The 21,657-nt window shown below is 36.7% G+C and overlaps 1 protein-coding gene across 1 annotated transcript; it reads right to left on the bottom strand.

Moving 5' to 3' along the window:
* Positions 1-632: 632 nt before the first annotated feature.
* On the bottom strand, positions 633-21,381 carry LOC124229548 (glycine N-phenylacetyltransferase-like). The gene is made up of 6 exons (XM_046644817.1): positions 21,233-21,381; positions 15,591-15,685; positions 6,211-6,318; positions 4,624-4,750; positions 3,624-3,795; positions 633-1,926 (listed from the first exon to the last, which is right to left on the bottom strand). The coding sequence occupies exons 2-6, from the start codon at positions 15,666-15,668 to the stop codon at positions 1,518-1,520; spliced, it is 894 nt and encodes a 297-aa protein (XP_046500773.1). The 5' UTR covers positions 15,669-15,685; positions 21,233-21,381; the 3' UTR covers positions 633-1,517.
* Positions 21,382-21,657: the final 276 nt, after the last annotated feature.

Genomic DNA, 21,657 nt, shown 5'->3' with positions numbered 1-21,657 from the left:
GATGAAAAAATTATAGAGATCTGTACAACATTGTGTTTACAGATAATACTATGTGAGACACTTAAATATTTGATAAGATCTCATATTATGTTTTTAGCCATAATAAAAATAAACAAAAATTGAAAAGGGGGGAAAAAGAAGTCAGACGCAGAAAGATAAATTTCATCCAGAGAACAATGGTAAGAATTATGGTCAGCGTCTCTACCCAGAGTAGTCTTGTCTTTATACGAGTAATTCATGTTCATACTGCAACTTGGAAAAATTTGATAACATGTCAAATGTTTTTTATCTTGCCAATTTAGAAAACAAGTCATATTTGGTATTTACCATTTTAATCTAGTTTACAGAATGTATAAATGTAATGTGATAAAATTCCACAAATTAGATACACGTTTGTAGATTTTTTCCTGATTAACCTTAAATTTAAACTATTTTTGCTATATAGCCTTTAACAATTATTACAATTTTAGTTTTGCATGTATGTTGTTTCTGGATATCAAGACGTTAAATTGTCCTGCTATTGTGATATGACAAAGTTCTTAAATTCCTTTGTTCTGTATTCCATGAACACACTCTAAATAAGGATAAATATGATGCTACTGGAAAGAAGAATAAATGACACTACTAGAATAGTGGGTTGCATTTATTCTTTATTGATTATGGATATTTTCCTTACTAGTCATATGGATTAAAAGAAAATTGTAAACCAGTGAAATAAGCCAGATGAAGAAACACAAATACTGCATAGTATCATTTATATGTGGATTCTAAGAAAAACAAAAAAGTGGAACTCATAGAAACATAGAGTAGAATGGTGGTTTCCAGGGTTGGGATGTGGAGGAAATAGGGAGAGGTTGGTAAAAAGGTACAAACTTTCAGTTATAAGATGAGTAAGTGCTGAGGATTTAATGTATAGTATGATGACCATAGTTAATAATATTTATCACTGGAATTTCCTAAGAGTGTAGATCTTAAGCGTTCTCACACACACACACAAAGTAAGTATGTGAGGTGATGTATTAATTAACTTGGTTGTGGGATACTTTCACAATGTACACATATATCAAATCATCATGTTGTACACTTTAAGTAAATTATAGCTTTATTTGTCAATTATACCTAAATAAATCTGGGGAGGGGGTGAAGGGAGGATAATGGAAAAAGAGAGGGAAAATTACACTATTCATAAGATAATATCATTTTGTCTCTAGATAAGTAGGTATCTCTAGCTCTTGGCAAAACTGACAAGATATGTCTATTGTCAGCAATCCACGTGTGAGATAGGAATTCCAGGAGAAGCATTAGGGCAGATACAGCTGAATAGAGTCTCACTGAGATCCAAAAGTGTAGGAAACTGGACAAGACCAGAGTTCACTACAGGAATGTCTGGCCATGCCAGTTCTGCTGGACCCAAAGGGAAGTCTATGAGTGGTTTGCGAGCAGAGATGGTGGTGGCTCTGTTGACCATTCACACTGCTTTCCCAGAACCCAAATAACATGCACTGCTTTACTGCTAGTTACAATTTATTAGGCACACAATTCCACTGGTTCCAGTCACAGGGCATGGAGATATTATGCATATTGTGACTCATTTTCCGTATAATTTTGTTGGCTCTGTCTGTATGGTTATATACAGGGAAGCCAAGTTTGTCTAGAACCTGGGTATGGACACGCATGATATGGGAGATGAGACCCTGCCCCCGGTACTCAGGCACAGTGGCACCCATCCGCATCTCTCCTGTCTGGTCCACCAGAGACCAGGACACAGGGGTCCCCTCAGGCCCCAGCAGACATACGGTGGGGAAGTTCCGGATACAGCGCTCGATGAATCTCTGGCTCCTCTCATTGCCACCGAAATTCCAGAATTTATCCACCAAGGCAGCGTGGGTAATGTCCAGGGATGAGAGTTTAAACATCTCTTGGTTACTACAAGGCAAAAGAATAGCCTATGATGTCACACATACTGTGCAATATTATATTTGTTTTCCCAAATCTGTCTTCAGATCATGCAAATAAGGGCCCAGGTAAAGGTATAGAGTCTGCAGCCTGACTGCCTGGATTCAAAATCTGACTAGCTGTGTGATCTTAAGCAAGCAACATAATGTCTGTCTGCCTCCAATTCTTCTTTATAAATTGGGATATTAGTAGCACCTCCGTCAAAGAAATATTGAATATTATAAGAGCTATTGCATGATAAGTACATAGGACTTATGCCACATAAACAATAAGAATTACCTAAAAATTAAGTGTTGTTCTTCTTGACGTTGGTAACTCTCCACTTAAGATGGAGGAATTTTAATCATCCCCATTTTACAGATAAAAATATAGGTAAACAGGAAATAAACGAGTTCCTAAAAGCACATGCTAGCAAGTTGTAAAGCCAGAGCTTCGAATCATGGAATTTTAGAACGTTGGCATCAGGGGGCAGTGACGTGGAGTGTAAACAGCCCCCAAGTTACAGAACACTGAAGTCTGAAGGCTTCTGCAGTGGTGCAAAGGGGCTTTGGAAGGAGTCCTGGAAAGAGCTCACAATGTGGAACTAGAAGATCTAGACTCAACCCCAATTATGCCCTTAACCATCTATGTGACCTGAACAGGCTATTTCATCATCTGAGCCTGTTTTCTTTCAGGAACATGTGGATAATATCTCCTACCTTGTCTATCTCATGAGATGGACACAGAGTCAAATGAGATTCTAGATGTGGAGGTGCTTTTCTGGTTGCAGTGTGATCCAATGTGAATAAAGCTTTCCAGGCATATTAACACACAGTGGGCCGTGGGTTTGGGCATCTCTAGATCAAATCCCCACTATCAGTGTTCAGTTCTATTCACATTAGATTGGCTCTCAATGGGGGAAAAGATATAATTTGTTGAAATTCTCTCTGTTGGAAAACTTGTGCTCTGTGAAGTAAATTCATTAAGTGTGTATTTATCAAGCATTTACTATGTGTTTTGTTCTGGCTATTGAGGATCTATGAGTGAACAGCATAAAGAGGATCCCTGCATTAGTGGAGTTTAAAATATTGTAGGAGAGGATCAAACAACAAACAGGTTGATAAATATACAAATAAGCTGATTTCAGATAACAATAAGGGCAACGAAGAAAATAAAAATTGGTTTTTCTGATGAAGAATTACAAGAGGGGGTGGTTTTAGATGCTTTGAGAAGAATTCTCTAAGGAAGTGATACTTAAGCATATGATTGACAAGAAGGGACAAATATGTGAAGATCAGAGGGAAGGTCATTTTAGACAGACAAAGAGCAAATGCAATGACCCAAAGGAATGGGTGAGTGTATGAGATCAAGTTGCAGAAAAAAGGCCAGAGCTGTTGGTGGGAGTAAGAAAGAGGGGCAAGATGAAGCCCAAGAGGTGACGTGATGGGTGCCAGGTCTTATAGGACCTTGAAGGTCATCCATAAAGGAGTTTGGATTTTATTCAAGACGAGCTGAGAAACATGAAAGACTTTTAAGTGAGTGACTTGACATGATTTATGTTATATACTAAAAGGATCACCCTGGAAATGGACTTTAGGGAGGCAAGAGTGAATGTAAAGAGAAAAGTTGGGAAGCTACATCAGTAGTGAAAGCTGTGAGCCGTGGAGAGCACCTTTGTTCAAACTCACATGGCCTTGGGGCTGATAGATTTAAGCGGTAAATTCTTTGTCTCTGGCAGGGAAGGGAGCAGTTTCCTCGCTGTCTCTGGCATCACATAGAGAATGCGTTGTGTTTGCTTGACCTTGACCAATTTAGTGCTTCCAAGATTCTGTATCACCTCATTCAGGCTGGACTGTGAACCTAGAGAATGGTAAAGTTAGGAGAGAAGTAATTGCCCATTTAGATGCTACAATAAGCTTCCCAATGGAGGTAGGCAGAATTTGAAGTCAGGCAATGTTGCTTCTGGTGTGACCAATAACCATGTGACCATGGCCACGTCACTCTCTGAGCATGTTTTCTCTTATGCAAAACAGAGATAATACTAGAAATCCTGACTATATCAGTGTGAAACCAAAAGAGAAGTGATATTTAAAAAATAGTAGCCAACCTTGCATGTGCACACATTACATGCCCAGGTATTAGTCTAATACTATATTTAATTCTTACATTGACTCCATTTTTTAAGTACTTTTATTATCCTCATTTTTAATATATGAGGAAATTGAATAATAGATAAGTTACATCACTTGTACAAGATCACAAAGCAAGTAACAGGCAGAGCAAGGGTGCCACCTGAGGGAGTAACCACGGTAGTTATTCTCACGACCAGGGAGGTGCTCTATGGCACAAGGAGCTGTCATTCTCATTCTAGGAATGGAAGGCAAGAGAGGGGGCTCTGCTCTCACACCTAATCTTAAGGGATCCTGAATATATCTGCAAAATATGTCAGAAATCTTCAGCTAACAGTTCCTTATATCAACCCTATAGTTTACAATGATTGAATTCTATGCCACTGAAGAGGTAGTGGCAGCTGATACAAGGAATGAACAAGGAATCAAGCTGAGTGTCTGAGGTTTGGTAAAAGGAAATAAACATTGTAAGGGAATGTGCTTGGGATGAAAAGTGATCCTGCTGGTGAAAACATGAGCAGTTCCAGCTGCCGGCTCACATTCCAGATCTCTTACTTACTTTGGATCTGCAAATGTTGTTTCCAATTGATGACATCTGATGTACCAAGGAATTCTTGACAGTTCTTGGGATGCTTAGAATAGATTTGGTAGGTGTTGGTATAGTGATCAAAGTCATCTGTCATCTCCTGTTTGGTTGGGCAACATGGAATAAATCAGATTGATTATATGCAGTGGTTGGGATATTTGTGTTTAGTATTTCATGACAGTGTACTATTTTACAAACTTAAATATTTATATTTTTCTTGGCCTACTGTCATTATTCCTGAATCATTTACATTATGAGAACAATTCAGGGATTTAATCAATTATTCAATTTGTGATTAAGAAAAACTTGCTGAACTAGATATTTGTATGTTGCATTACAATTTCAAATCAACGAAAGGTGCACCAGTTTAGAAAGCGTTCTTCTGTAATTCTGTAATCCTCAGGAGAAAGAAAGAAAGTATTATTGTCAAAAGCAGGATTTCATTGCAAGAGTAAATCTTATTTTATTTCAAAGAGTCTCAGAACAAATGGATTCTGAATAAGACAATATTGAAACTGACACAGGTAACCTTGTATTAGAATTTTCACTTACGATAAAGCTATGCAAAACGAAGACACATGATGTCTTTGAAATGTAAAACACGATGAACTGTGGTTTAAAAAAAATTCACATTCCCAGCAAAATTGCCACACAAAATTTGTTCAAAAAGATCTTCTCAAAGTTAACAAATAACAGATGGGATTATCTGAAGATGAAGGAAGGAGCTAGAGAACAACTCAAGGGTAAAAGAGTTGGGGTGTTGCATAGGAAGGCGTTCATCACTTAGCATTAATGCCACTGATGATCTGTGTTTTTATTAAATCACATAAAGAAAGCAAATATTATTCCACTTTTAGATTTAAATAATTGATCTATCTTAACTTTTGTATTGTGTTTAGTTTGGTATTTTTAAAAAACCACTATACTTTTAAATTTTATTTGTAAATAATTTACATCAAAATGATACTATATGATTACATATTTTTGCATGAGGGAATTTCTACTGTGATATTTTTCAATATGCGTATAATGTACTTATATTTGAAATGTATTAACCACTTAATTTGAGTGATTTTAGAAGTCTGGCACTGAAAATATATTCCCAAATACAGGCATTGTAATTTGTTTTTTATATTTTCCTGACATTCTTCATATTTGCCTTCACATACTTTTAGGTGCTGTTTTCTTTGCTTAGAATGCATCCTGTGTTCTTGTCAGTCTGTCAAAACCTATTAATCTTCAAAATCCAGTTTTGGTGAAATGTCTAACAGAAAGCCTATCTGATTCTCTCCCTGTACCCCCTGACATTTATAGATTTAATCACCTCTTGCCCAGCGTTACTTCTGCATCTTGTATGTCCTCGTATACTTTCGTAATTTTCATACCATGTTATAACTTATTTACTTTCCTCCAGGCTGAGAGTTTCTTAAGGACAGGGACCGTTCACCATCACTGTGATTCATTTCTGTATCCCCTGGGTCTACCACACTGCTGGGTACATGGTAGGCACACAGAAAATAAGAACAAAGAAGCATATTTATTCTTCGTCTGGCACCTTACCTGCTCCTGAGGGCGGATAACCACTGTATTAAAATCAGGCCACTTGTCCACCAGGGCCTTGAGCTTGAATGGGTTTCCCTGATTCATGTGGAAGACACTCCCATAAACCTGCAGCATCCGGAGAAAGTGAGAAAGTCAGTTTATTAGGAAGGGATGGCAAAGTGCCTGGTTTCATCAGAACAAGATATATTTCTATGAAATCAGGGTAAGTAACTGATAAGGCATCAAGTTCAAGCAGTCTTTGGGTTCTATCTTATTATTCCAAATATAAATGGATTTGGGGTCAAACCATGAGAATATTATATGATAATAGTTAAATAAACAGATAAATGAAATGAATAAATCAGAAATCATCCACGATTACATTGTAGAATTTAGGGTTATAATTTTCCAATTTATTTCATTTATTTACATATACACACAATTTTTAAACAATAAAATTGCCTAATATATATTAGTTTAACATCTATCCCCTCCCACACACACATACATGTACTACTCTATGGGCATATTTCCATGTCAATAAACCTACATAATCATTTTTAATGACTGCATAATATTCATTACATGGAAGTTTTGGAATTCGCTTTTCCTGTTTTCCATTGCTGGTCATTTCAGTTTTCTCTAACTTTTTAGTTTAAAGGTTTATTCTTCAAGGAACACTTATTTTACGTAAATCTTTGCAAATGTGTCTGTTATTACAAATTTTAGAAAGAGAATCTCTATGTCAAATGTCAACTTCTTTTAAAGATTTTTTTTTCTTACACATATCTCCAAATTACTTCTTGGAAAAGTTAAATGAGCTTCTGCCTATTTAATAAGTAGAGACAGAGCATAGTTTGGTGACTAAAGTCCGAGACAGAGAATAGTTTGGTGACCAAAGTCTGAGAATATCATACATTGGGCAATCTGTTTAAACTTTCCAACAAACATCTGTTCAAACATCAGTGCCCTCAAGAAGAACACTGAAGAGACTGATAAAGAGAGATCCTCCAAATTGGAAGGGGCCTGTGGTTGTGGGGAAAGAAAAAACAGCAATGAATACTTTGAGACCTAAGTGCAGTGGAAACATGATGCCTCAGCACATGGTATGAGAAGATACTAAAGACCAAAGACCAAGGGAATGATGGATATTTCAATGACCAGGGACTATACGCCACCCTGTGCTTCCCTATAGTTGCCATGAAATGTTTACGTCAGACTTACAGAGAAACAAACTGACTTTACTGAGTTTTTATGAAGTTATTAAATTTTCTGCCATCAGCAGGGACTCAATATAAAAATTAAATGCAGTTTTAGGAAAAAGAAAAAGGTTAAATTTTTTAAATATTGAGGTTTGGAACCAATGATATTCATATACACTAGATTAAAAATAATCTGCATGGAAAAATTTTTTCTATGCACATGGTAGCACCACTAAGCCAGACCATAGTGACCCAGGTAGCCACTACAAATTGAATGAATTAGAGTTGACATGTGAGATAAACCTATTCAGTGTCCGCTATTTAGAGAGATAGATGGGAAGTCCTTCAGGCCATGATACACAAATCTTTCTCTCACCTGAGACTTTAGTGAGTATTGAATGGGAATGATTTTTAGGTTATACCTTTGTAACAAGAGCCATTTATACAAATAGTCTAGATTTCTACCTATGCAAAGAACTATGTCATCAAAGATTCATCTGAGGGGAGAGGAGAACCATCTACTCATTAAAGATGAGGATCTAATATTGAAGGTTACCTTGCCTCACAATAGAGTTGGACTCAGGGTAGTACCAAGAGTTTTCTCTAAAAAGTTGGAATCCACTTAACACAAGAAGTGAAGAACGATTCAAACCCCAGAGATTCCCCCTATAGAACATAGAAGAACAAAATTTTAACCTGGAAAACTTTTCACAGCAGCCACTCAAGATAAAAATATCTCAGTCCACAGAGTATCTAACTGATTTACTTACCGTGCCCTCCTAAAAAAAGGAAAGGTCGTTAATTCATTGGATAGGATTGCCAGTTGAAGACCAGTTGAAGTGTTAATACAGGCAACTGTTAGTGGATGCCTACCAAAATAGATGATTCTAGTTTCAGCATAGTTGATCTGGAGTCACTCTTTATGGTGGTAATTAAAGGGCAGAACAGGTAGGCACTAATCCACATCTAGTAAAGGAAAGTCTGATGATTTCCTTTTCCCCAAATGCATAGTCACCCTGGTAAAAAGGGGTAAGTCCCTTTGGAAAAGACTGGAAGAAAGATTAACAGGATACTTTTTGTTCTTTTGGTGAAGATTGGCCTTGAGCTGGGATCTGTTGCCAATCTTCCTCTTTTTGCTTGAGGAAGATTGTCCCTGAGCTAACACCTGTGATAATCTTCTTCTACTTTTTATATGTGGGAAAGCCACCACAACGTGGCTTGATGAGCAATGTGTAGGTCCGTGTCTGGGATCTGGGCTTGTGAACCCCAGGCTGCCGAAGCAGAGTACACGAACTTAACCACTATGCCACCGGGCCAGCCACTGACAGGATACATTTTTGGCAGTGTGGTGAGTCCTTCCTCAAGTGTACCATCTTTCTCTTCATTCAAGGGGTTCTGGTTCTGTAAACTGGCTCAAGTCTAGGAATTAAATGGGAGGTTGTGACTCTCTCTCTCTCTCTGTCTGTCTCTTTTTTTGGTGAGGAAGATTGGTCCTGAGTTACCATCTTTTGCCAATCTTCCTCTTTTTGCTTGAGGAAGATTGTCCCTGAGCTGACATCCATGCCAATCTCCCTCCATTTTGTATGTGGGGCGCCCCCACAGTGTGGCTTGATGAGCAGTGTGTAGGTCTGCAGCAAGGATCTGAATCCATAAACCCCAGGCTGCCAAAGCGAGTATGTGAACTTAACCGCTATGCCACCAGGCAGCCCCGTGACTCTCTATTTTTATGATTCAAGTTAGACTTTTGAGTTCATGTAAACTACATGGTGTAGTTCCTGATATTTAGTAAGTGTTCAAGAAATGTTGGCTATTAATTTTATCATTATCATTTTATTTAATCCTCCTAATAACTATGTGGGGTAATGATAACCCTGTTAAAGGTTGAGGAGTTTCTACCAGAAGTATTTACTTTCCGGTTTTACTCATTCTACCTGCAATAACACTGAGATTCAGAGATGTTTAATTTTTCAGTGTTATCCAGAAAACAGTGAACTTGTGGGGTCAGAGCAGTCTGACTCCAGACCCTGTCTCCCTTGACAGTTGCCCTACCCTACCTCAATCAGAAGGGTCAGTGACTCAGAGTTACACTAAGTGCCTGTGGCTTAGTCTACAAATGATCCCTTATACAAGGTGTCAGAGCACCAGGAAAAGGAAGAAAAGGTAGACTACCATGTCATTCCTTCCAGATTTCCTATCAGTATGATAAGTATAATAGCTACATTAGATTATACATCACACTCATGCTTCTCTAAGAAGTCCAGATACGGGATTCATCAACAAAAGTAATGGCATTTATTTTAAAGGCAAGCTTTGTAAACAGAGTTTATACCTAACGTTTTTTTTATTGTTGTTTTCTGTTTTATTTTTCCTTTTTGTGCCATTGTAAACAGTATTGATTTTTAATTTCTAATTCCAATTGTTCATTGCTAGTATATAGAAATACAATTGATTTTTCTATTTTGTATATTGACCTTGAATCCTACAACTTTGATAAACTTAGTTATTATATCTAGGATTTTTTTCCCCTTAGATTCCCTAGGATTTTTTACATTAGACAATCATCCCATCTGTGAATAGACACTACTTGATTTCTGTCTTTCCATTATACATTCCTTTTATTTGTATTCTTGCCTTATTGAACTGGCTAGGATATCCAGTACTACATTGAACAGGAGTGGTGACAATGAATATCTTGGCCTTGTTGACAAGCTTAGGGGGAATATTCTGTCTTTCACTATTTAGTGTGACGTTAATTGTAGATTTTTCCTGTACACTTTTTATTAAGTTGACGATATCCTCTTTTATACCTAGTTTGCTGAGAGCGTTACTTTTATGAGAAATATTACATTTTGTCAAATATTTTTTCTGCATATATTAAGAGAAGATCATATGGCTTTTCTTCTTTAGTCTGTTGATATGGTGAATTACATTGATTGATTTTTGAATACTGGACGTGCCTTGCATTCTCAAGATAAATTCCCCTTCATTATGATGTATTACCCTTTTAATATATTGATGAATTTGACATGATAGTATTTTGTTGAGGGTTTTTGCTTCTATGTTCATCAGAGATATTGTTTTGTAGCCTTCTTATAATATCCATTTCTGGCTTTGTATCAGGGTAATTTTGGACTCTATTCTGCAAGAGTCTGCATAGGGTATTATTTCTTCTTTATATGCATAGTAAAAATTGCCATTGAAGCCATCTGGGCATGGAGTTATCTTTGTTGGAAAGTTTTAAATTACAAAGTCAATTTCTCCAGTAGATATAGGACAATTTAGGTTGTATATTTCTTCTTAAGGGACCTTTGGTAATTTGCGCTTTTTTACAGAACATAAATTTTAAAATTTATGGGCACAGTGTTGATAATCATATGTCCTTATTATCCTAATAATGTTTATTGGGTTTGTAGTAATGTCCTCTATTTCATTCCTGATGATGGTAATTTGTGTCTTCTCTCTTTATTTCTTGGTCAGTTTGGTTAGAAGTTTATCAACATTACGATCTTTTCAAAGAACCAGATTTTTTTTTTTTTTTTTATTAATGTTATGATGGATTACAAGCTTGTGAAATTTCAGTTGTACATTTTTGTTAGTCATGTTGTGGGTACACCACTTCCCCCTCCGTACCCTCCCCCCACCCCCCCTTTTCCCTGGTAACCACCGATCAGATCTCCTTCTCAATATACTAATTTCCACCTATGAGTGGAGTCATATAGAGTTCGTCTTTCTCTGACTGACTTATTTCGCTTAACATAATGCCCTCGAGGTCCATCCACATTGTTGTGAATGGGCCAATTTCGTCTTTTTTTATGGCTGAGTAGTATTCCATTGTGTATATATACCACATCTTCTTTATCCAATCATCAGTTTCTGGGCATGTAGGCTGGTTCCACGTCTTGGCTATTGTAAATAATGCTGCGATGAACATAGGGGTGCAACGGACTCTTGAGATATCTGATATCAGGTTCTTAGGATAGATACCCAGTAATGGGATGGCTGGGTCATAGGGTATTTCTATTTTTAACTTTTTGAGAAATCTCCATACTGTTTTCCATAGTGGCTGTACCAGTTTGCATTCCCACCAACAGTGTATGAGGGTTCCTCTTTCTCCACAACCTCTCCAACATTTGTCGTTCTTGGTTTTGGATGTTTTTGCCAATCTAACGGGTGTAAGGTGATATCCTAGTGTAGTTTTGATTTGCATTTCCCTGATGATTAGCGATGATGAACATCTTTTCATGTGTCTATTGGCCATATTCATATCTTCTTTTGAGAAATGTCTGTTCATGTCCTCTGCCCATTTTTTGATCGGGTTGTTTGTTTTTTTCTTGTTAAGCAGTGTGAGTTCTTTGTATATTATGGAGATTAACCCTTTGTCGGATAAGTGGCTTGTAAATATTTTTTCCCAATTAGTGAGCTGTTTTTTTGTTTCAATTCTGTTTTCCCTTGCCTTGAAGAAGCTCTTTAGTCTGATGAAGTCCCATTTGTTTATTCTTTCTATTGTTTCCCTCAACTGAGGAGTTACAGTGTCCGAAAAGATTCTTTTGAAACTGATGTCAAAGAGTGTACTGCCTATATTCTCTTCCAAAAGACTTATTGTCTCAGGCCTAATCTTTAGGTCTTTGATCCATTTTGAGTTTATTTTGGTGTGTGGTGAAAAAGAATGGTCGATTTTCAGTCTTTTGCATGTGGCTGTCCAGTTTTCCCAGCACCATTTGTTGAAGAGACTTTCTTTTCTCCATTGTAGGCCCTCTGCTCCTTTGTCGAAGATTAGCTGTCCATAGATGTGTGGTTTTATCTCTGGGCTTTCAATTCTGTTCCATCGATCTGTGCACCTGTTTTTGTACCAGTACCATGCTGTTTTGATCACTGTAGCTTTGTAGTATGTTTTGAAGTCAGGGATTGTGATACCTCCCATTTTGTTCTTTTTTCTCAGGATTACTTTAGCAATTCGGGGTCTTTTGTTGCCCCATATGAATTTTAGGATTCTTTGTTCTATTTCTGTATAGAATGTTCTGGGGATTCTGATTGGGATAGCATTGAATCTGTATATTGCTTTAGGTAGTATGGACATTTTAACTATGTTTATTCTTCCAATCCATGTGCAAGGAATGTCTTTCCATCTCTTTATGTCATCGTCAATTTCTTTCAAGAAAGTCTTGTAGTTTTCAATTGTATAGGTCTTTCACTTCCTTGGTTAAGTTTATCCCAAGGTATTTTATTCTTTTTGTTGCAATTGTGAAAGGGATTGTGTTCTTGAGTTCTTTTTCTGTTAGTTTATTGTTAGAGTATAGAAGTGCTACTGATTTATGTAGGTTAATTTTATACCCTGCTACTTTGCTGTAGTTGTTGATTATTTCTAATAGTTTTTCTGTGGATTCTTTGGGGTTTTCTATGTATAAGATCATGTCGTCTGCAAACAACGCGAGTTTTACTTCTTCGTTACCTATTTGGATTCCTTTTATTATTTTTTCCTGCCGAATTGCTCTGGCCAGCACCTCCAGTACTATGTTGAATAGGAGTGGTGAAAGTGGGCACCCTTGTCTTGTTCCTGTCCTCAGAGGGATGGCTTTCAGCTTTTGTCCATTGAGTATGATGTTGGCTGTGGGTCTATCATATATGGCCTTTATTATGTTGAGGTACTTTCCTTCTATACCCATTTTACTGAGGGTTTTTATCATAAATGGGTGTTGGATCTTGTCGAATGCTTTCTCTGCGTCTATTGAGATGGTTTTTGTTTTTCATTTTGTTGATGTAGTGTATCACGTTGATTGACTTGCGGATGTTGAACCATCCCTGTGTCCCTGGTATAAATCCCACTTGATCATGGTGTATAATCTTTTTGATGTATTGCTGTAATCGGTTTGCCAAAATTTTGTTGAGGATTTTTGCATCTATGTTCATCAGTGATATCGGCCTGTAGTTCTCCTTCTTTGTGTTGTCCTTGTCAGGTTTGGGGATCAGAGTGATGTTGGCTTCATAGAATGTGTTAGGGAGTTCTCCATCTTTCTCAATTTTCTGAAACAGTTTGAGGAGAATAGGTATTAAGTCTTCTTTGAATGTTTGGTAGAATTCTCCAGAGAAGCCGTCTGGTCCTGGACTCTTGTTTTTGGGGAGGTTTTTGATTACCGTTTCTATTTCCTTACTTGTGATTGGTCTATTCAGATTCTCCATTTCTTCCTGATTCAGTTTGGGGAGATTGTAGGAGTCTAGGAATTTGTCCATTTCTTCCAAGTTGTTCAATTTGTTGGCATATAGTTTTTCATAGTATTCTCTTATGATCGCTTGTATTTCATTGGTATCTGTTGTGATTTCTCCTCTGTCATTCCTGATTTTGTTAATTTGCGCTTTCTCTCTTTTCTTGGTGAGTCTGGCTAGGGGTTTGTCAATTTTGTTAATTCTTTCGAAGAACCAACTCTTTGTTTCATTGATCCTTTCTATTGTCTTTTTTGTTTCAATATCGTTTATTTCTGCTCTTATTTTTATTATTTCCCTCCTTCTACTGACTCTGGGCTTTGTTTGTTCTTCTTTTTCTAGTTCTGTTAGGTGTCATTTGAGGTTGCTTACGTGAGCTTTTTCTTGTTTAGTGAGGTGAGCCTGTATTGCGATGAATTTCCCTCTTAGGACTGCTTTTGCTGCATCCCAAATGATTTGGTATGTCGTATTCTCATTTTCATTTGTCTCCAGATAATATTTGATTTCTTCTTTAATTTCTTCAATGATCCATTGTTTGTTGAGAAGTGTGTTGTTTAGTCTCCACATTTTTGCACCTTTCTCTGCTTTTTTCTTGTAGTTGATTTCTAGTTTAATAGCGTCAAAGAACCAGATTTTTAGATTCATTGATTTTCTTAATTGTTTTCCTTCCCTAAAATTCATTGGTTTCTGCTCTTATCTTTTATAATTTTCTTAATTCTGTTTGCTTTGGGGTTAATTTACTCTTCTTTTTCTAGTTTTTAAGGTGGAAACTTAAGCATTGATTTGAGACCTTTATTCTTTTTTATTATATACACTTAATGGTATATATTTGCCACTTATCACTGCTTTAGTTGCATCCCAAAACTTTTGATATGTTGTGCTTTTTATTTTCATTCCACTAAAATATTTTCTCATTTTCATTGTGATTTTGAAGCATTGTTTATTTAGAAGTGTGTTGTATAATTTCTAAAATTTGGGGTATTTTCCAGATATCTTTCAGTCTTTTAACTTTAATTCCATATTGTTCGATAACATATTTGGTATGATTTCACTTCTCTTAAAATTCTTAAAAATATGGTACATCTTGGTAAATGTTCCATGTGCACTTGAAAAAATATATATTCTGCTGTCGTTGAAGGAAGTATTCTATAAATGTCAATTAGTTCAAGTTGGTTCACAGTATTGTTCAGCTCTTCTATATACTTATAAGTTTTCTGCCTATTCTATAAATTACTGAGATAGGAGTGTTGAAGTCTTTATACCTTTGGGTTTATCTATTTCTTCTTTCTGTGCTATCAGTTTTATCTCAGTACTTTGAGCCTCTGTTGTTAGGTGTGTACATTTCAGCATTTCTTATGTCTTCTTGGTGAATCTATGCCTTTATCATAATGCAATGATACTCTTTATTTCTAATACTTTACTCCCTTTGCAACAAATGTAATTGCAAAATACCTCTCTCTATGGTACAAGATCATTGGTCCACTTCTTAAACATAATTTCTATCTCATCCCAAATTAAACAAAATGCTTTTGGGGCTTGACAAAATAGAAGTTGACCTATTATTAATTTCAAAGAAGAATCATAATAGTTAACCTTTCATCAGGTGCTTGACTGCTTAGGAAAAATTAAACATTAATGTGTTAGTTTCAGTGAACTTTGCAATTCTGGAAAAACATCCAGTGTTGCATAACATAATTCTTGGAAGGGCACAAAAGAATGTTTTTGGGTCATCACACAGTGAAGATCATAGTGTTCAAATCATAGTCTTACCACTCACTATTGGTGTGATCTTGGTCAAGTCGTATAACTGAACCTCCATTTTATTTGTGGTTCCATCGATATAATGCACCTGCCTTGCAGCAAAGTGATGTAAACTAAATGAGATGCAAGATGAGCACCTGGCACAGAATAGGTGTTCAGCAAATGCTCATTCTCTTTCCCACCTCTTTTATAGGCAGTTGCTAGCCCTTTCTTTGCCTAAGAATGTTCCACTCTCACCTTTAAGGACTCAGGGAGGCTCTTCCTCAAGGATTTCTCAAGCATCTGCAGCACTTGTGGGCCTTGTAAGTGAAACATCTTGGCAGTTACCTTACCTAAAGAAAGAATCAAGAAACATCAAGGAATGAGAAGTACTGGAAGACATACAAAGACACAGAACAGACACAATTGGCAGTTCTAGCTAACGGCCTAGCCTTCATCCCTGCCATTTCGTTGGTGCCCCATTCACTAAACTTCTCACTAACTTCAAGGAAGAATAAGACTGGCAGAAAGCACAAGTGCTTCATTCTGAAATTATTTTTTAAACTTTAAAAAAATCTCGCTTAAATTTTCATACCACTCAGAATTCAAATACTTAAAGATGGACTGATATTAACATGTATATATAATCTAAGCATGCATGAGTACCCTTTGAGATTAAATTTCCATCCACGACAAGGCTGACTGCCACTTAGAAGCTATACGACATTGAGCAGGTTACCTAACTCCTCTGTGCCTTGGTTTCTCATCTGTAAATGGCAATGACTATAGTAACTGAGCCATAGATTAGTCTTGACACTTAAATAAATCAATATATGTAAGGTGCTTGGGACAGTGCCTGGAACATAGTAAGCACTCAGTTAATGATTAATATTATTATTACTCTTTTTATTATTATCTTTTGCAGAAGCAACAGTTAACCCATACTGTCATCCAAAAAAGTCCATTGGGTAACTTTTCTTCTGCACAACAAATTGTTGTGAGGATTATTGGGGGTAATTCATGTAATCTGGCACGTGGTAGATAAGATAATGAATTTTAAGTCTTTAGCAGAGTGCCTGGCACAGAGTAGTACTCAATATGTGTAAGCCATTTTAATTATTGCTATCATTACAACATAAATAAAGCATGTCTTTTCTTGATTCTAGAGCTCCTCCCAAAAAGAAAAAAGATTTTGCTATGAGCCCTTATACAGGGAACAAATAAATGATGTAGCACAATATTTTCCAAACTTGACTACATGCTAGAACCATCTGAAGAAAAATTTTATTTAATCCTGCCCCTGCTATATATTTTTTAGAAGGTCTTAAGGAAGTATGAGATCTAGAAATCTGTATCTTAAAAAAGCTCTCATTTATTATTGCTGTTCAGCTTATTTGGGTTATAATTTACATACAATAAAATTCACCAATTTTAAGCGGATACTTTGATGTGTTTTGAAATATATATATATATTAGTGTGACTAGCACAATAATAATGATATAGACAATCTGAATATCCCCAAAAGTTTACTTACATCCCTTTACAATCCATCTCCATCTCTTACTCTCAGCCCATAGCAATCATTAATCTGATTTCTGGCCTATGACTTTTCCCTTGACAGAATGTCAAATAAAAGAAATTATTTAGTATGTAACTTTTTGAGACTATCTTCTTTTGCTAGCAAAATGCCTTGAGCTTAGTTCAAATTCTTGCATAATCAACAGTTCATTTCTTTTTATTGCTAAATACTATTCCATTGCTTGGATCTAACAGAGTTTGTTCATCCAGTCACCCATTGAAGTACATTTGGGTTGTTTCTAGATTTTTGTGGTTATGAATAAAGATTCTGTGAACATTCACGTACAAATCTTTGAAAATATGCTCTTATTCCACTTGGGTAAGTATGTAGAAATGCATTTGCACGGTCATATAGTAAGCATATGTTTGACTTCATAAGAAGCTGCCAAACCGTTTTCTCAAAGTGGCTGCACTCTTTTACACTCCCAAATCAGTGTATGAGAGCTCCACTTGCTCCACCTTCTCTCCAACAGTCCCCCAGCTGATTTTCTCATGCCACCATATTCAGGAATTGTTGATATAGTAGGTAAAATGTTCAACAACACTCTTCAAATCAGTAAAGCTGGAAGATTTTGAGAACTAATTCTCAAGGCAGGACAGAAAGTTGAGGCCAAAATGTATTTCAATAGATGCACTTCTCTGAGGGACTGACCACGTAAACTTTACCCAAGACCTGTTAACCTGTTCAGTTATATGGGGACAAAAACAGTCCCTTCACTTAACCTGAGTTCCCTTCATGATGTAAGGGGAGGACAATCTTGAGAAACACTAAGGTGTGATTGTATCTTTTTTTTCTTTTTTGCCAGCTTTGTTGAGGTATCATTAACATATAACACTGTGTAAGTCTAAGGTTTACAATATGATGATTTGATACATATATATATTACAAAATGATTGCCACAGAAAGGTTGTTTAACACTTCTATCGCATCACATAATCACTCTTTTGTTGTTGTTGTGAGAACATTTAAGATCTACTCTCTTAGTAGCCTTCAAGTATATAATGCGGTATTCTTCATTATAGTGACCATGTTGTACATTAGGTCCCCAGAACTTATTTATCGTGTAACTGGAAGTTTGTACCATTTGACCAACATCTTTCCATTTCCTCCATCCCGAAGCCCCTGTTAACCGCCATTCTACTCTCTGTTTCCATGAGTTCAGCCTTTTTAGATTGAACAGGTATGTGAGATCACACAGTATTTGTCCTTCTCTGTCTGACTTATTTCACTTAGCATAATGCCTTCAAGGTCCATTGATGTTGTCACAAATTGCAGGATTCCCTTTTTTCTCATGACTGAATAATGCTACATTGTATAGATATACCACAACTTCTATATCTATTCGTCTGTCTATGAACACTTAGCTTGCTTCCACAACTTGGCTATTGTGAATAATGCTGCAAAGAACACGGGAGCACAGATATCTCTTCAAGATAGTGATTTCATTTCCTTCAGATAGATACCCAGAAGTGGAATTGCTGGATCTTATAGTAGTTCTGTTTTTAATTTTTTGAGGAGTCCCCATTTGTTTTCCGTAGTGGCCACACCAATTTACGATCCCCCCAAAAGTGCATAAAAGTTTCCTTTTCTCTACACTCTCACCAACACTTGTTACCTCTTGTCTTCATGACAGCCTTTCTAGCAGGTGTGAGGTGATACCTCATTGTGGTTTTATTTCAAGTTCCAATTTCTATTAGATTTAAAATACATTCAATAGTATAATTAGAATAAACATAACACAGATAAGAGAAGATTTTTTTAAAGGCATTAATATTTGTTGAAAATGTACATATGGCTGATTAATGTGGAAAAGCACTCTGACTTTTGCAACTTTTCTTTTTGCCTGCCAAGCATAATTTAACAAAAATCTAGTAGCCAAATAGTAATTCCCCATACTAAATACCTATATACACAATTTGAACAAACATGATGTATAAGATTCAAAATTTAAAACAAATTTTGTGTTTTACAATCAAGGTACAGTTTATTAGTTTTCTCTGCTGTCTTCTTCCATACTAGACAGAATATTTTTTTTCTTTAATTTTATTTATTTGTTTTTAATTGCAGTAACGTTGGATTATAACATTATATAGCTTTTGGATGTACATCATAATATATTTTGAATTCTGTGTAGATTACATCATATTCATCACCAAAAACTAACTATAGTCCATCTCCTCACATGTGAGCCTAATAACCCATTTTGCCCTCCCCTCCTCCTTCCCCCAAGGTAACCGCCAATCCATTCTCCGTTGCTGTGTGTTTGTTTGTCGTTGTTTATATCTTCCACTTATGAGTGAGATCATACGGTATTTGACTTTCTCCCTCTGATTTATTTCACTCAGCATAATATCCTCAAGGTCCATCCAGCATATTTTTTTAACTCAGTATCTGATTTAACACCTCTGGTCTGTCTTCATTTTATCTATGCCCTACTTCAAGACAGCTTTCAGAATCTAACTTTTACTACTCTGTCCAAGTCTTACTTAAATGTCAGTTTTTCCCCTATAGACTCCCCTACTCCCTCAATCCAAGCAGAAAAAATCACTCTCTTTTCTGCACTCCCCTAGGATTATGTACATATTTCAGTTACAAAACTTGTTACAGCGAATTACAGTTTTTTAGCCTCTAGATTGTGAATCCTCTGGGCGGAGATTCAAGTTATTTATTCTTTTATTATCAATGTTTACCACACTCTTTGACAGCCAATAAGGACTCAGTAAATTTCTGTTTAATGATTGAATGTATGAAGTATTTATATCAACATAACCATCTATTTAGTCAATCCACTTACCAACAGCATAGACTCATTCGTTCATTCAACAGGTACCTATTGAAGGCTTGCTATGTGCTGTGCATGGGAATTTGTACCAGAGCCTTCTTTGAAAAAAGCCCCCGACCAAAATAGAGGGACCTGTGCTGTGTGTTGAAAGATCTCAGACAGTAGCAGTATAATATTTCTGAAGATTTATCTGACATTTTAGCTAGAGGTATCTCACAAAAAAGTTACATGAAAATAAGCAGCAAAACTGAGTCTGATGCCAGATCACTGGGGATTTATATTGATGTACTGCCAAGTACGTTTCGGACAACCTTCTGCACATGCGCGCGCACACACACACACACACACACACACACTGAAAACACAACCATGATGCTCAATAAATGCAGTTGACAAAAACTGAGGAGACCCAAGGGAGCTTGCACATTTTGGTGGGTTGCCAGCATTGATAATGGGCAAATTCCTCTAAAGGGCAATTTGAAACCATTGACATAGTCATTCCAGTACTTGGAATTTATCCAAAGAACATAATTCAAAGGACATAATTCAAAAGAAAAATGCTCTGTGAAAAATTTTTTAAAGCAAAATTAACTTACTGGGAGGTACTGGATGCAATCCCAGTGTCTTTCTGTAAAGATAACTTACATAAGCAATGAACTTATTATTTTACTACTCTAAAACACATTACTGTGAAAGTTATGATATATATGTTGCTATATGGGAGTGTCTTGAACACGAAAAAGGTGGAAAATGGTAGTACAGATGAGATTTTTTAAATTACATTTCTTTTTCTTTTTTTTTTGTGAGGAAGATTGTCACCGAGCTAACATCTGTGCCAATCTTCCTCTACTGTATGTGGGACTCTGCCACAGTGTGGTTTTGTGAGTGGTGCCAGGTCTGTGCTTAGGATCGGAACCTGTGAACCCCGGGACATGGAAGCAGAGTACACAAACTCAACCACTACACCACCCAGCTGGCCCTTACATTTCTTTTCATGGTTTTAAATTAACAATCTCATCTGTATTGTAGTCTTTGTACTAAAATCCACTTTGTCTCTTTGAAACTTTAAGCAGGGCACTTAATTTCCCTGGTCATCGTGTATCCAGAGAAAAATTGACTACCTTAGAATGTTACTAGAGCGTTAAATAAGACAATACTTGCGTAGTCTACAAATTGTGTTATATAACTATCACCAGAGCAAGCACTTTCCTTCCCAAAGGCTATTGCATCGTCTGTTCCCCTTCTGCCAGTGGCAAGCTCCCAAATCTCTCCACATTTATTTATCAATTCAGTCAAAAGCCTGGCTTTATCCAGTCAAGAATTCCTCGCAGAACTAGAATATTGCTGTATACACAGTAGGTGCCTAACACAGGTTTCTCAAATAGAAGAGTTTCCTTTTCCCCTAGCATAATTCTTGACACAAATGAGCTGACCAATTCATATCCACATCTAACAGTAGCATTTTGACTCATTCCACTTCAGCGGGGAAGCAAAAGGAGATGAGAGGTCCCAAAGCAATGATTCTCCTTTGTTCTCACCTGCAAAGCTGTCTTCTCATTCAGTCTCTGCAGAGATCCCCAGGCAAAGACAAGAAGAGCAGACTTTTCTAGAAGATGAAATATACTGCCTGGGTATAGTGATCTTGAAGAGTGTACTTTGATGTGTTTTCCCCAAAAACTGCTGAGCCAAAGTTTTTAATAGAACACATGCACCAACCTGTGAGAACTTCTGGCAACAGGGTGTGAGCTGGAGCCCCTCCCTTCGAGTCCTATTTAGGGAGGTGGCTCTGTAATATTAAGAGATTGGCAGCATGTCCTCTGAGGCTTTTTTTCCAGAAGGCTGAACTGCTTTCTGGTTCCAAAGGTCCTGCCATTATTCAGCAACTTTGAGCTGAAAAATCAGCTGGTTAAGAACAAGGAGGTAGGTGGATTTGTATAAGAAATACCTCTTTCATTCCTTCTCT

Source organism: Equus quagga, chromosome 17 (genome assembly GCF_021613505.1).
Source record: "Equus quagga isolate Etosha38 chromosome 17, UCLA_HA_Equagga_1.0, whole genome shotgun sequence".
Taxonomy (NCBI): Eukaryota; Metazoa; Chordata; class Mammalia; order Perissodactyla; family Equidae; genus Equus; species Equus quagga.
Note: the sequence above shows the minus strand (reverse complement) of the source record. Positions and strands in the feature narration are given on the sequence as shown.